The following is a 15,989-nucleotide window of genomic DNA, read 5'->3' on the forward strand; positions in this document are numbered from 1 at the left end:
CGCTCTCTCTACAGGCGTCTGCGACGGCGCTGGAACTAGTATTGGAAACACAGACACCCTCTCCCTGAAGCCTCACAATCACCCCAGACAAGGCCGCATAAAGAGTTGCATCCATGCAGGCCGAGGGCCCCCAGCCTTACTTAAGAGTCTTGAACAGGGACAGACCCCCTGACTTCAGCTCAGTGCCCACCTCAGGAGGCTGAGATCGCAACAACTCAGGAGATCTGGGCAGGCCTGGAGGGCACTTGCTCTTCTAGGAACATGCGTTTCAAAGAGGAGTAGGAGGAGGAAGTGATACCAGCATTGTTCAGGGACCCAGGGCTGCCTGGGCCTCCTCAGAGGTGGCAGAAAAGATGTCTTCTCACCCGGCATCAGGTATCTTCTTCCTCTGGGCTCATCAGAGCAGCTATCGCTTCCCTCAGCACACCATCCGGGTCTTGAACCTCTACCTGGATGGCAGCAGGGGGAGGGGATTGGTCGGTTGTTTGAAGGAGCATGGAAGGCCCCAGGAGACCTTGCTAGGGATGCTCTGCTTGGAAACAAAACCTCATCTATAGTCCCTGGACGAGTGGGGCTGCGGAGGCTGTTTTTTTTTTTTTTTTTTTTTTTTTTTTTGTCTCTCTGGCTTCAGGACCACCCACCTTAGGGATGGGGAACTGGGTGGGCTTCGGGGCCTCATCGCGGCCAAAGTCGATCATGGTGCCACACTTGGCCACGTCGTCCACCCAGAAGCCTTCAAAGAGCTGCCCACGGTCCAGGTGAAAGAAACGCCCGTGCCCGTTCTTCATGCCTCTCTCCCAGCTGCCCTCATACCGGTTCCCATTCTCTAGAGAAAGGACAGGAAAGCGTGGGTGCCGGGTGCAGGGAAGCAGCCGGGACTATCAGGCGGGGCCACACCGGTCCTAGCTGCTGACAGGGGCGTGATAGTCATTAGGCACTAGACAGTGGGTGTAGTGTCCAGCTCGACACCATCATCAACGCCGTCTGACCTCAATCACTTCAAGAGATTTATTTTTTGTTGTTGTTGTTGGAGACAGCACCTGGCGCATGCGCACACTCAGCACGTCCTCTGCCTCTGGGGCTAAGGCTCTAAGCTCCGATCTGTGGTTTTTGTTGTTGCTTTTATTTTGTTTTGTTTTGTTCGGCAGCGCTAGGGGCTATGACCATGCTAGGTAAGTGCTCTACACCCCCAAGCCTTGGCCTGGAACTCCATATGTAAACTAGGAATTCGGAGCTCCACCTGCCTCTGCCTCCCAAGTCCCGTGATGAAAACCACGCAAGTTTTATCTTTTTAGACAGCCTTTTGCCACCTGGCTAGCACAGGCTGGCCTCCAAGGCGAAGCAATGCTGCTGATCCCAGGTGTTAGGGACCATGCTCACCTCCCATTTGTATTTCCTTGAGTGTGTCTGTGTGAAGCGCAGGCACTTGCGCATCATGGTGCATTTGTAACACGCAGAGGTGAGAGGCAGCCCTGGGGAACGGTTCTCTCCTCTCACCTTGTGGGATCCAGGATCAGGCTCGGTCAGGTCCCTGTGGAGGTGTCCTAACTCACTGAGCCATCTCACAGGCCCCTCTCATTTATAAAAATCTTAATCGCAAAATGTTAACCCTAAGGAAACTGAATCCCAGTTCAATAAATTGCCCAGGGTTCGTTCCAGAGCTAGCACCGGCTCACGCCAGGATCTGAATTCATGCAGGCTTGCCCAGAGTCCAGCCGTGAGAAATGAAGCGCCTAGAACTTTTGCTGTGGAACCTCCCTGAAGGCAGGCTTTGCTAAGGAGTCTAGGGCCGACAAGACAGACTGACCGCCGAAGCCCTCCCTGCTGACCCAGCCCAGGGCCTCAGCTTACTTGGATCTCATTGGAAGTTGGACTATCACTTTTTCAGGGCCAGCAAGACTAGAGTTAAGTCCGGGACTTGGCTGGTGGGGCAGGGAGTCTGGGGCGAGCTCTTTCCGGGACGGGGCGGGGCCGAGAGGCGTTGGGGGCGTGGTTTCATGGGGGCGGGGCACTCACTCAGCCGCAACATGCCCTCCCCTTCAGGCTTGTCGTTCTGCCACTGGCCCTCGTAGATGTTGCCATCGGGGTAGTACATGCGTCCCCACCCGCTGCGCTGGTTGCCACACCACTCACCCTCGTAATAGTCCTTGGATCCGAAAAACTGGATCCCATAGCCCTGAAAGCAGGAAGATGTCCCACCATTTGCCGGGTTACCCAAGTCTCACACCTGAGCGTCCTCCTACACGTAGCCAGTCATTCAAGCAGAGGTGAAAGAATTCTAGATGCGGGTTTCGATCCATCCCGTGCACTGCCTTCCTACAGCCTGCATTGGTTTTTCTCTCTTCTGTAGTCCCCTTGTCTCTGGCCCCACTTCCACATACACCCTCCATACAGCCACCGGGAGGATATTTTATAGCCCATAGGATCACCCATCCACCTCAGATTGCAATATTCAGTGACCTCCTCAGCTGTCTACTTATAAAACATAAATGTGACATTTGAAGACCAACCGCAGGAAATCGGGGCCGGTTGGAGATCACACTCAGGGTGCCTGGGGTAAGTAGCCTAAGTCTGTCGCTCAAAAAACTCAATGCCACTTCACTATTCTCTTCCCTTCCCAGGGCAGACAAGACCTGCTGCTGGACATCTTTGTTATTTCTTCTTACCCTTTTGACACGTCTACCTGGCCAGCTCCCTGCTTCTTTGGGTATGAACTCCTATCTAGGCTAAATGACGCGATCTCCCAACCCCAGGGAAACCACACAAAAAATGCAAAGCGTTTAAGCTCAGTCTTCCCACTAGGAGCAAAGAACATGAAATCTTGGGCTCTGAAACTTGGCTAAACTTGTCCCTTGATTAGTAAAACAGAATACCAATGGTGATAAGCTGTTACAAGAGTCAGTTCATGTACCTCGTACAGTAACTGCCCAATAGCAACCCTGTTATAATTATCAGGCTCCACGGCTCACATCCATCCACGTTTTCAGAGTGAAGATATCTGCAGCAGTATGGACATTTGTGGATGGAGGCTTTCCCGCTGGTTAGCTTCTACCTGCTTCCTCCTCTCTTGCCCCATGGCCAAGGGCGTGGACCCTGCTCTTGCTTCATTTTCGACCCCCTCCCTCTCCAGTCACGGTCTCTCTATGTAGCCCAGGCTGGCCTCCAACTCACTATCCTCCTGCCTCCCCATTCAGAATGCTGAGAGTGCCAGCCTTCACCTGACCCAGTTAGACCCTGCTTCCTAATCTTCCATCTGACTTAGACCAACAGCAGGAGTCTCAGAATGGGGTACCCAGGAGAAGAAAGCCCGGAAATGAGGGGGAAGAGGGTGGAGGAGCCCTTGCCTGCTGCCTCCTAGTAGCCATAGAGTTTTTAAAGGGTTCCTCGCTGGGGCCCCCACATCTCTAGTTTCCTGTTTTCTTGGTTTTGTTTTGAGAAGCAATCCAATTTCCCCACCCCTTCCTTCTCCCACCGACCAAACCACTGGTCCTCCTGGCTCTAGGTCCACCTCCCACCTTCTCCCTACACACACACACACACACACACACACACACACACACACACACACACCCCTCCCACCTTCTCCCTACACACACACACACACACACACACACACACACACACACACAGCTTGGCTCTCAGCCTAGTCTACACCCAAGGCATGCTGGGAAACACTCACCGACTTCTTATCGCCTTTCCACCAGCCCGAGTACACCCTCCTGTACTTTCCAGTCTCTGGGTCAGGACGGCTGAGGGTGCCATAGCCATCTCGCTTCCCAAACTTCCAGTCCCCTTCATAGATAGCGCCACTCTTCTTCCAGACCTGTGTTCCTTTCCCTGGTGACACATGGATGGGCCAACACTGTAGACCGCGGCCACCCGGAGGCTGGAGGCCATACGCTGGTCCAGACCTCAGGGGACTTCTGCCCTGAACAGTTTCTTCAGAACTGGAATAGGGTCTGTACCGCAGCGTTTGACTGTAAGCGTGAGGAAGAAAGGCAAGCTCCATAGCTAAAAACAGTGATTCTCCTGCTCATGGCCTAACAGCCAGACTGTGATGGCAAACCTCGAGTAGAGATGAGGCTGAGGCAGGAGGATGGTGAGCACCAGGCCAGCCAGGGCAACTTCTAGAGACTGCCTCAAAATAAAGAAAAAAAGAGACCGGGAAATGGCATGAGATCATAAGTTCGATTCCCAGCAGTGAAACAAAGAAAAAAGAAATCCTGCCGGGCAGTGGTGGTGCACGCCTTTAATCCTAGCACTCGGGAGGCAGAGCCAGGCGGATCTCTGTGAGTTCGAGGCCAGCCTGGGCTACCAAGTGAGTTCCAGGAAAGGCGCAAAGCTACACAGAGAAACCCTGTCTCGAAAAACCAAAAAAAAAAAAAAAAAAAAAAAGAAATCCTGTTGTCTACAACATGGGTGAACGTGAACAACGTTAAGATGAGTGAAAATAAGCAGGTGGTTGGGGCCCATGCCTTTAGTCCCAGCCCTCAGGGGAAAAAGGCAGGTGGATTTCTGAAGTGAAGGCCAGCCTAGTCTGTAGAGTGAATTCCAGGACAGCCAGGGCTACACAGAGAAACCCTGTCTTGGGGAGCGGGTTAGGGGAGGAGAGGGAAATAAACCAGACTCAGAAAGACAAATACCAAGGGATGTCACTTTTATGTGGACTCTCAAGAAGTCAAACTCATAGAAACAGAGGATAGAATGATGGGTACCAGGAGCTGGGAGGAGAGAAGGAGGGAAATCTGGGTCAAAGGCTACACACACTTTCAACATAAGGTGTCTATGTTTTGGAGGACCAATGCACAGCATTGTGATTAAGTTAGTAACTAAATCAGTTTGAGAGATGGTCCAGCCAAGCAAGATGGATGACGTGAGTTTGATCTCCAGAACCCACAGTGGAAGGAAAGGACTGATTTCCAGAAGTTTCTCATGGGCCATCTTCTCACATGCTGTGGCAATGCTTGTCCTCATCTATACACATCATACATGCCTGGATTTATGCTGTGCTGGCACTCGAACCCAGGGCCTTGTGTGTGTCAGGGAAGCGATTTACCAACTGGTGGCTACATCTTTAACCCCATATTATGAATTTTTTTTCTTTTGGTTTTTTTTTTTTTTTTTTTTTTTTTTGAGACAGGGTTTCTCTGTGTAGTTTTGGTGCCGTCCTGGATCTCGCTCTGTAGGCCAGGCTGGCCTCGAACTCACAAAGATCCACCTGGCTCTGCCTCCCGAGTGCTGGGATTAAAGGCGTGCACCACCACCATCACCACCACCACCACCACCACCACCACCACCACCACCCGGGCGATATGGATCTTTAAAACAGGATCTTATCCTATTTCCCAGGCTGTTCTTGAATTCATGATCCTCCTGTCTATGCTTTTCAAGGGTTTGGATTACAGCTATTGCTACTATCCCTGGCCATAATCAGTCTGGTTCCAATGAATAAATCTAAGGAATGAATGAATGAGTCACCACGAAGGAAAGCATTGTAAGCAAGCATCCCTGTCAAGTCTGCATACAGCATTCCTCAACTCCCCGGCTGGCTCCTTAGCAGCCTGGAATTTTCTGTCCCCTTCTCATTCCCTAAACAACTTACATCAAAAGCTACCGGCCGGCCCCAGAGGGGGCTGGGAAAGGTGGTCTGACTGCTTAGTCAGGGTTTCTGAAGGGTGACCACCCACGGGAACAGTGAAGGTGGGGTGCCCCCCAGCAGGGGTGAGGACATGAAGAAAAATGTCCTTGACATACACCCCTCTGGAAACGGTTTTTGACTATGAAGAAAAGCGCTTAGAGGACGTTGTTGGTCCTGTACGGTGACACCTGGAGCCAAGTATCACCCACGGTCCCTGGCGTTTTCTCCACCTTCTTCTGGCCACAGCCTCCAGACCCAAGAAGAGAGCATATGATCTGACCTAGGCCTCAGCCAATCAGAGTCTTTCCCTTGGATTTTTTTTTGGGGGGGTGGCGTGGGGGACGTAGGGTTGAGACAGGGTTTCTCTGTGTAGCTTTGGCTGTCCTGGAACTCCCTTTGTAGACCAGGCTGGCCTTGAACTCAGAGATCTGCCTGCCTCTGCCTCCTGAGTGCTGGGTTTTTCTTGGATTTTTATGGGATCCAGTGCAGGGCTTCACCTGTGCCAGGCAAACTGTCTGTCACCATTAGCCAGTTTCATGTTAGCTATTTGACACAAACTAGAGACACTTTTTTTTTTTTTCAAGACAGGGTTTCTCTGTAGCTTTGGAGCCTGTCCTGGAACTCACTTGGTAGCCCAGGCTGGCCTCGAACTCACAGAGATCTGCCTGCCTCTGCCTCCCGAGTGCTGAGATTACAGGCGTCCACCACCACCCGGCTTAGAGACACTTTTGAAGAGGGAGAAAATGTCTCCATCAGATTGGACCTGTGAACAAGGCTGCAGCATTTTCTTGATTGATGATTGGTGTGGGAAGGCCCAGCTCACTGTGGATGCTGTCACCCCTGGGTTAGTGATCCTGGGTGGTGGTGGTGGGGGGAGTCAGGCTTGAGTGGGGATGGCTGGAGAGATGGCTCCATGGTTGGGAACTCTTGCTGTTCTTACAGAGCATCAGGGTTCAGTTCCCAGCACCCTTGGCTTACAGTTGTCCATAGACATGAACATGGTGCACATACATACATACATACATACATACATGCATGCATGCGTACATACATACATACATACATACATACACACAAGCAAAACACACACATAAAATAAATCTAAAAACAGAAAGAAGGCTGGGTTAGCAAGCCACAAAGAGCAAGCCAGTGAGCAGCTCCCCTCCATGGCCTCTGCATCAGCTCCTGCCTCCAGGTTCCTGCCTTGAATTCCTGTCCTGACTTTCTTTGTTGTGGACTGTAATGTGGAAGTGGAAGTGGAAATAAACCTTATGTTGCTTTTGTCCAAGATGTTCTATCACAACAACAGAACCCTAAGACAACCACTGAGCTACTTTCTTAGCCCTTGGATTTTAAGTTGTTGTTGTTGTTGTTCTTTTTTGTTTTTGTTTTTCTTTTTTTTCCGAGACAGGGTTTCCCTGTGTAGTTTTGCACCTTTCCTGGAACTCACTCTGTAGACCAGGCTGGCTTTGAACTCACAGAGATCGGCCTGCCTCTGCCTCCCGAGGGCTGGGATTAAAGGATTTTAAGTTATTATTTTTAAAGATTCGTTTTTATTTATGTGACTGTGTGAATAGGCCATGTGACTGTAGTACCTACAGAGGCCTTTAGAGGACGTTATCACCCCCCCACCCCCACCCCCACCCCCCCCACCCCCCCGGGGAGGTGAAGTTACAGGTGAGCCACTGGATGTGGGTGCTGGGAACTGAACTCAGGTTCTCATGTTTTCTTTTTTTGTTTGTTTTGTTGTTTTTGAGACATGGTCACACTGTGTATCCCCGGCAAGCCTAAAACTTGCTATGTAGACCAATCTGTCCTACAACTCGCAGATCTCCCTGCCTCTGCCTTCTGCGTGCTCGGCTTAAAGCTGTGCATCACCACGACCAGTGAACAGTATTTGCTCTTAACTACTGTGCTATCTCCCGGGCCCAACCCTTGGGTTTTTAGATCTAGAGCAGGTAGGGCTTTCGGTCCTATCTCAGTGGTAGAGCCTTTGCCTAGCAATATTTGAAATATTGTGAAATAAAATATTCACGTTGTGAGATAAAAATTTGATCTAGGTTATTCCTGACAAGGGCGGACTCACCCTTCATCCAGCACATGTTTGGCACACACAGCGCTGACTAGCCTGTTCCCTTCTATTCAACCTCGTTTGTCCTGGAATCAGGAAAGACAAAGGGGGGGGGGGGGCTGGAGGGATGGCTCAGTGGTCAAGGGCACTTGCTGCCTTTGCAGAGGACCTGGGTTCTTTTCCCAGGATGCACTGGGCAGGCAGCTCACAACCACCTGTCACTCTAGTTCCAGTGGGATCTAATGCCCTCTTCTGATCTCCATAGGCACCAGGCACTCACATGGCCCATATATATATACACCAAGGCAAAACACTCATGCGCATAAAATTAAATAAATCTTAAAAAAAAAAAAGACCAGGCTCACAGTGGTCCATGAGGCATAATATACTTGCTGGGTATTTAGCTGTACAGGCACCTGAGTGTCTGTCTGTCTGTCTGTCTGTCTGTCTGTCTGTCTCTCCTTTCCTCCCTTCCTCCCTCTCCATCCCTCTTTGGTTTGTTTATTCCATTTTTGAGACAGGATTTCAGTAAGCAGCCCCAGCTGTCCTGGAACTTTCGCTGTAGACCAGCCTGGCCTTGAACTCACAGAGATCAACCTGCCTCTGCCTCTGGAGTGTTGGGAGTAAAAGCATGAGCCGCCACAGCTAGCCACTACTCTGTTTCTTCCTTCCTTCCTTTTTTTTTTTTACTTCATTTTGTTTTGAGATAAGGTCTCTGGTAAGGCTCAGGCTGGCCTTGAACTCACTATATAGCTGACGCTGGACTTGAACTCGTGATCTTCCTGCATTGTCTTCCAAGCACTTGGGACTACAGGGATGCACCATCACACCTGCCCCTGGCCCCCATCCCCACCACTTTGTTTTGTTTGAGAGAGGGTCAGAGCCCAGCCTCGATCTTCCTACCTCAGCCTCCTGAGCCAAAAACTAGAAGACTAAAACCACACCCAGTCCCGGCCCACACAGTCTCCCAATCGCACTCTGCTCCAGCTACACTGACTTCGAACGCCTTAGTGTTCGGTAATGACTACCTCAAGACTGTGGCTGGTAGAACTGGGATTCTAACAGCGCATGCTCACAGGCGGCGGTGGCGCATGCCTTTAATCCCAGCACTCGGGAGGCAGAGCCAGGCGGATCTCTGTGAGTTCAGGGCCAGCCTGGTCTACAGAGCGAGATTCAGGAAAGGAGCAAAGCGACACAGAGAAACCCTGTCTCGGAAAACAAAAAACAGCGCAGGTTCATGGACTCTAGTGTAGACAACCCAGGAGGGCAAGAGAAGAGGGTGGTTAAGTCCGGAATGCAAGACTGGAGTGACAGACGCTGTGGAGTCTTTTAATAAAGCTCCCCCTGCCCCCTCCCCTCCTCCCCTCCCCCACTTCCCCGTCGTGATTTGCCGAGTATTACCGGAACCCCTTCGCCCCCTGCTGGTCAGGCCTGAGCCCAGGCGCGCAGGCGTCATCACAGAGGCCCAGTTACTTCGTGAGGTCACACTGGTCCTACCCTGTGTTCCGAGGCCCAGACCCTGCGCTGCGCCTTCTGTAGAGCATCGGGCGGAGTCTGAAGCCCAGAACCCTCCTGCAAGCCAAGCTCTTATCATGTTGACCTTTGCCCCAGGCTCAGCCAGCCTATCAGGAGGCAGGGAGGGCCCCAGCTCCGTTCCCCACCGCCCCAAGTTGGGCTGGTTTCTGAAGACCCTTATATCATTGTCCCTAGACCCTTGCTCGGCTGAAGTTGTGGCTGAGATGGGTGGGCTTCAGAGCCAAAGCATGGGAAGGCCCCTTGCTGGTCCTGGTCAGCATTCACACCCTAAGGAGGCGTGGCCACAGCACCACTTATGTCCCTAATGAACTTGGTACACTGCTTTTGGTTTGGGTTTTGTTGTTGTTGTTTGTTTGAGACAAGGTTTCTTTGTGTAGCCCAGGCTGGCCTGGAACTCACTTTGTAGACCAGGCTGGCCTCCTGGAACTCACTAGTAGACCAGGCAGGCCTCCTGGAACTCACTTTGTAAAACTAGTAACCCAGGCTGGCCTCCTGGAACTCACTTTGTAAACCAGGCTGGCCTTCTGGAACTCACTTTGTAGACCAGGCTGGCCTTCTGGAACTCACTTTGTAGACCAGGCTGGCCTTCTGGAACTCACTTTGTAGACCAGGCTGGCCTCTTGGAACTCATATTGTAGACCAGGCTGGCCTCCTGGAACTCACTTTGTAGACCAGGCTGGCCTCCTGGAACTCATTTTGTAGACTAGGCTGGCCTCCTGGAACTCATTTTGTAGACCAGGCTGGCCTCCTAGAACTCACTTTGTAGACCAGGCTGGCCTCTTGGAACTCATATTGTAGACCAGGCTGGCCTCCTGGAACTCACTTTGTAGACCAGGCTGACCTCCTGGAACTCATTTTGTAGACTAGGCTGGCCTCCTGGAACTCATTTTGTAGACCAGGCTGGCCTCCTAGAACTCACTCTGTAGACCAGGCTGGCCTTGAACTCACAAAAATCCACTCGATTCTGCCTCCCAAGTGCTGGGATTAAAGGCATGGGCCACCACCGGCTGGGTGTTTTGTTTTGTCTTGCATTGCCAGCCCACTCTGACCCCACACTGACCTCTGACCCCTTGAGGATCCCTGCTCACCGTGTTTTAGGTTGTCCTTCCATTCGCCCACATAGTGGTCGCCGTTCACAGCATACACTTGGTGTCTCAGGCCGTTCTTCTGGGCTTTCCAGTCCCACCCTTTCCACAGGGGCTCGGATTTTCTTGGGCACTTGGTGACCGGCATGTCGGCTGCTTCTGTGGTGTCGGAGGGTGAGAGGTAGGAGCATCAGGGGCTCAGCGTATCCCGTGTATCTCTGGGATCCTGGGGCTTCCTGGGGAGGTGCCTGCCTGCGGTCCAGTAGGGCAGGTCATGTGTGGTCTGAGTCCCCAGGGCAGGTGAGCAGCCCTCAGTGGGGATCCCGCTGTGCTGTACTGACCCAGGGCAGCCCCCCCCCCTTGCATTCTCCTGGGGCCCTTCTGTGGGGATGTGATGGCACAATCCCTTGGGAGCCCAGGGAGACCCAGGGTTTGTGATGACGTCAGGGAGAAGCTGGCCCTGGAAAGAATGATGGTCACACACGTCATGACTAGATGGACCAATCAGAAGGGGTTTTGGTGGAAGAGGAGCCTAGTAGGAAGGACCAGATGGTGGCAAGTGCTGGGACCACTCCAGGAGAGTCAGAGGGTACCAGGCAGACGGCTCCCTTCAGCACACCCTGCAGGAACATCCCTGGTCCAGCACCTGCACTGTTACCCGCTTTGGCCCCCTACTTACCTGGTCGGTGGGACAGATGGTGGAGCTCGGGGGTGGCCTTTCAGCTAGGACAATCCTACAAATTAAAGAGACTGATCCCAAGGTGACCCACTGTCCCTGGCTGAAGGTTTGACTCTACAGTGAGATCTCTCAAAAAACCACAGTGGCAAAGTCCCCCACATCCTGCCACATCTGACCTCTGACCTCGGCTTGACGACTCTGCTCAACCCCCTGGCAGCTTCTTCTCTGGCTCTATCTCCTAGAATCTATAAAGAAACAGTGGGTGGCCCAGGGCCTCCTTCTGGTGTCCGGGAACCCCCATTTGTGTTCCTCACCCCCCCAAAAAAAAACTCCCTAGAATCTCCAGAGAGGACATTCATGTCTTCCCATCTATCTCCATGGAGTTTGCTCAGGGGTGATTAAAAAAGAAAAAAAAAAAAAAACAGTCTTGTCCAAATCCTGGGGAACCCTGTTCCCCCTCAACTCCAGAGGTTCTGAGGCTGCACAAATCCACTCCCATTAAATCTTGCACCAGCAGCCCCACACAGGTACTGCCAAATCAAAATCATCTCAGGGTTGAGCCAGTTCCAGGAGATCACGGTATCTCAGCATCCACCCACAGGGCCAGCCTCAAAAGCATGTGCTTCAGGTTGCACACGGTGCCTGCCCCCTGTGCAGCTGTCCCCACAGAAGGGACCTCTCTTTGCTCACCCTCTGTTGCTACCCAGTTTTGAAACTATTTATTTATTTGGTTTTTCAAGACAGGGTTTCTCTGTGTGACAGCCCTGGCTCTCCTTGAACTTGCTTTGTAGACCAGGCTGGCCTCGAACTCACAGAGACCCACCTGCCTCTGCCTCCCGAGTGCTGAGATTAAAGGCGTGCGCCACCACAGCCAGCTAATTTTTTTTTTTTTTTTTTTTAATGGAGTCTTGCTATGTAGCCCCAGCTGACCTGGAACTCCATATGCAGACCAGGCTGACTGCAAATTTGCATTATTTTTCCTGTCTCCTGAGTAGTGGGATAACAGACATGCACCACCACACTCAAGTTCATTCATTCATTCATTCATTCATTCATTCATTCATTCATTCATTTATTCTCTCTGCCTCTCTGCTTCTGATAGGCTTTCCTGTAACCCAGCCTAGCCTCAAACCCAATATGCAGGATGATCTCAAACTGGTGGTCCTTCTACCTGCCAAGTGCTGGGACTGCAGGTGTGAGCCATCGTGCTGGGTTTATGCAGTTGGAGGATCAAACCCAAGGCTTCATGTGTGTAAGTACTCTACCCACTGGTCCCCTGCCTTTACCAGAAGAAAGCATCAATCAGATCCCCTGGGACTGAAGTTCAGACAGCTATGAGCCACCATTTGAATTTGGGGGATCAAACCTGGGTCCTCTGCAAGAGCAGCCCGTGTTCTTAACTGCTGAGCCCCTAACAGTCGATTCTCCACGGGCCCTGTAGTTGCTTCACTGTGTAGAAATCTAGATCCCTGGTAGACCTCAGATGAGCAGGGCCTTGAGAGAGGGGCGGTGGTAGTGCACGTCTTTAATCCCAGGCCTCGGGAGGCAGAGGCAGGCGGATCTCTGTGGGTTCAAGGCCAGCCGGGTTTACAGAGTGAGTTCTAGGACAGCCAGGACAACACAGAGAAACCCTGTCTTAAAAATAAATAGATAAAATGAAGGAAGGAAGGAGGGAGAAAGGGAAGGAAGGAGGAAGGGAAGGAGGGAGGGAGAGAGAGAGAGAGAGAAAGAAAGAAAGAAAGAAAGAAAGAAAGAAAGAAAGAAAGAAAGAAAGAAAGAAAGAAAGAAAAGGGATGGGCCATGGTATGAAAGGATTTTGCTCCTGGCAGAATCCTGGGGTTACCAATCTGCATTTGCAATATCTTTATAGGTCTTCAGGACCACCTTTTCACACTGAGAGTACCCCTGCTCAGTACATTCTACTGCCGTTTAGAGATGACAGGTACCGTGTCTTTTCTGTTTCTCACTGCACCCGGTACCTGCACACAGTAGGTCCTCAAGTAAGGGACCCTGGGAGTAGTAATGCAACCTGTAATCCTAACTGTCGGAAAGTTGAGGCAGAAGAATCACCGTGAGTTTGAGATCAACTTGGGCCACAGAGTGAGAGCGTGTTTCAAAAACGCAGGTATCAGGGCAGGAGAAGGTGGCTGGGCTGTTGAGAGCCCTGGCTGCTCTTGCAGAAGACTTGGTTTGGTTCCCTGCACCCAGACGGCAGCTTGCAGCTCACAATGTCTGTAACTCCAGTTCTAGGGAATCCAGTGGTGGCATATGAGTTGTGCACAGAAAAACACGCAGGCAAGACATCCATACACATAAAATAAAAAATAAATAAGAGATGAGCAAAAGTTAAGGGAGATATTGGTGCCGTATTAACCCCAAAGTGACAATATGTCCTGGGTTTCCTAGGAATTGTAAAAGAATTCTGCACTAGATTCCCGTATGGGTGTCAAAAGATGTTACCACTCCATCTGTGTATCATAGATTCTACTCTTTTTCTTTTTTTCCCGAGACAGGGTTTCAGCCCTGGATATTCTAGAATTCTGTAGACCAGGCTGGCCTCGAACTCACAGAGATCCGCCTGCCTCTGCCTTCCGAGTGCTGGGATTAAAGGCGTGCGCCCCCCCCCCCCCGCATAGATTCCCCGTTTGTCCCCCCATTTTTCAGAACTTAAGAAGAGGTAAAAGTGGACCAGAAAAGAAAGGCTTGCAAACTGCCCAGGTTGTTTTGTTCCTAAAGAAAAAGAGAGAGAGACAGAGAGAGAGAGACAGAGAGACAGAGAGACAGAGAGACAGAGACCGATGTGGACACTGGAGGGACCGGGCACAGACAGCTGGGTATCGTTTCTGAGCTCCAGCCCGCCCTGCGTCCACCTGGCTCACCTGTAATAGCAGCCTTGGGCTTCACCTTCAGCTAGAGTTGCGAGCGAGTCCCGGGCCCCTGGAGGTTGTTATGGCAACAGCAAAGCGAGCTGGCAGTGTCCGCCTCTTCCTGCAGAGGCCCGGTAGCGGGAAATTTTAAGGGTAAGGAAAAATCCTATCTGCTCTTAGTCTCTAGGACGGCTTTGAGTCTCTTTGGGAAGCTCTGGAGACCGTCTCCCAGGAAATTGCATAGCGCGCATATTACAGAAGCAAGTTCTTGCTCTGCTCACCACGCTCATAGCCTGGAAGACCCCGGAAGACGTGCCTAGCCCTTCCACTATTCTCTTTGAGCTGTTCTCCTAAGCCTCGCACTCAGCCCCCTGCCTGAGCTACACACTTGCTTTCCTGCTGCTCCTGGAGAGTGAGCCCCAGGCTTTGGGCTCTGGAACAGCTGCTTGGACATCTCCCCGCTACACTAAAGCGTGGGTGGGTCTTGCCGTCCTTTCTCTCAGAGCTCAGTTCGGACGTCAGCCCCTCACCGAGGAGTTCTCAGGACCACCCTGTTTAAAATGGGAATCTCCACGTGCTTCATCCCTGTTAACGCTGTTAAATGTTTAAGCACTTAGCACCGCTGCTAAGACACCCACCCATTCCCCCAACCACCTACAGTTGTCCATCTCTAAAGACAATGTTTTTTGCATTCTCGGTTTTGTTTCATTTTGTTTTTCTGAGACGAGGTCTCACTAGGTCGCTCTGGCTGTCCCGGAACTCACTCTGTAGACCAGGCTGGCCTCACAGAGATCCGCCTGGCTCTGCCCCCCCAGTCATGTGCAACTATCCTTGGCTCTCACTCTCACTTTTATCTCGTGGGGAAAAAAAGAAAGTAAGTAAGAAAGAAAAAAACAAACAAACAACCAGCAACACCAAAACCCTCAAACATAAACAGGAAAAAAGGGAAGCCAGTGAGATGGCTCAGCAATAAAGGCACCGAGGATCCTAGTACCCCGAGTTAGAGCCTTGGGACACACACGGTGGGAGGAGAGCTGACTCCTGCATGTTCTCTCTGACCTGTGCACGCGCGCGCGCACACACACACACACGCATGCACACACGCATGCACGCGCGCGCACACACACACACACACACACGCATGCACACACGCATGCACGCGCGCGCACACACATACATACGTACACACGCACACAGAGACAGACACACACATATGCTGGGAGGAGAGCTGACTGCTGCAGGTTGTCTCTGACCTGCACACACACACACACACACACACACACACACGGAACACAAATTTCAAAGACACAGGAAAACACAGTCGTAACAAACAGCGCTGCTTCCCCTTCCTGCGCTCAACCCGTGCTGCGGCCATTCTTGCCTAATCGAAGGTTTTGTAGGTTTGTATTGTTTGAACTCACAGACATGCACCCGCCTCTGCCTCCAAGTGCTGGGATAAAGGCGTGCCCCACCAACCCTGACCCCCCCCCCCCCCAAGCTGAGGACCGAACCCAGGGCCTTGCACTTGCTAGGCAAGTTCTTTACCACTAAGCTAAATCCCCAACCCCCAACCCTGACTCTTTCTTTCGCCTTTCTCATTCCGCCCTCAGCCTTCTGACGCTCTCTGAGAAAAGTGAGCCGCTCCTTATGTCCCCGCGATTTGAATTCTGTACAGGAATTAACTGTTTCCAAATGCCTATCTCAAGCACTCAGCTGGCCCAGCTAGGTTCGAGAGTCTGCCCTGGCTTACACCGGTTCTCCTCATAACATTCTACTTTTCCCTCAGGCACCCAGCCAGCCACAGCAGCCAGCCTTTACCCTGGTACAAATTGTCCTTTGGCCCCGGGCCCTGTCCCCGAGCCTCCTGGCCACCTGCTGAGTCGCACCTTCAGGTCCAGGCACTCATCCTTTCTAGGTCAGACACCAACCCAGCACGCTGCATCTCAGGTCCTCACTATGAGAAAGCTTTTTGTTGCTGTTTTTTTCAAGACGGGGGTTTCTCTGTGTAACAGCCCTGGCTGTCCTGGAACTCACTCTGTAGACCAGGCTGGCCTTGAACTCACAGAGATTCGCCTGCCTCTGCCTCCTGAGTGCCGGGATTAAAGGCATGCGC

The 15,989-nt window shown here is 51.7% G+C and overlaps 1 protein-coding gene across 2 annotated transcripts; it reads right to left on the minus strand.

Moving 5' to 3' along the window:
- Positions 1–223: 223 nt before the first annotated feature.
- Morn3 (MORN repeat containing 3) lies at positions 224–13,935 on the minus strand. 2 transcript variants are annotated; one of them, XM_028885769.2, is made up of 7 exons: positions 13,889–13,935; positions 11,010–11,064; positions 10,334–10,489; positions 3,680–3,837; positions 2,017–2,176; positions 642–826; positions 224–449 (listed from the first exon to the last, which is right to left on the minus strand). In XM_028885769.2, the coding sequence occupies exons 3-7, from the start codon at positions 10,476–10,478 to the stop codon at positions 372–374; spliced, it is 726 nt and encodes a 241-aa protein (XP_028741602.1). In that variant the 5' UTR covers positions 10,479–10,489; positions 11,010–11,064; positions 13,889–13,935; the 3' UTR covers positions 224–371. The 2 variants fall into 2 exon arrangements, with proteins under 2 accessions (XP_028741602.1, XP_037054601.1); XM_037198706.1 differs by lacking the exon at positions 13,889–13,935 and having other exon boundaries at positions 11,010–11,295.
- Between the last annotated feature and the right edge of the window lie 2,054 nt (positions 13,936–15,989).

Source organism: Peromyscus leucopus, chromosome 23, assembly GCF_004664715.2.
Source record: "Peromyscus leucopus breed LL Stock chromosome 23, UCI_PerLeu_2.1, whole genome shotgun sequence".
In the NCBI taxonomy this organism is placed as follows: domain Eukaryota; kingdom Metazoa; phylum Chordata; class Mammalia; order Rodentia; family Cricetidae; genus Peromyscus; species Peromyscus leucopus.

Bases quoted from the DNA above. Each gene is read 5' to 3' on its own strand.
- Morn3 (XM_028885769.2), bottom strand. From the start codon at position 10,478: ATGCCGGTCACCAAGTGCCCAAGAAAATCCGAGCCCCTGTGGAAAGGG. The intron at 3,838-10,333 runs GTGAGCAGGGAT...ATGTGTCACCAG, and splicing joins GAAGGACAACCTAAAACACG to GGAAAGGAACACAGGTCTGG. The intron at 450-641 runs GTGGGTGGTCCT...GCTGCCATCCAG, and splicing joins CCCAGTTCCCCATCCCTAAG to GTAGAGGTTCAAGACCCGGA.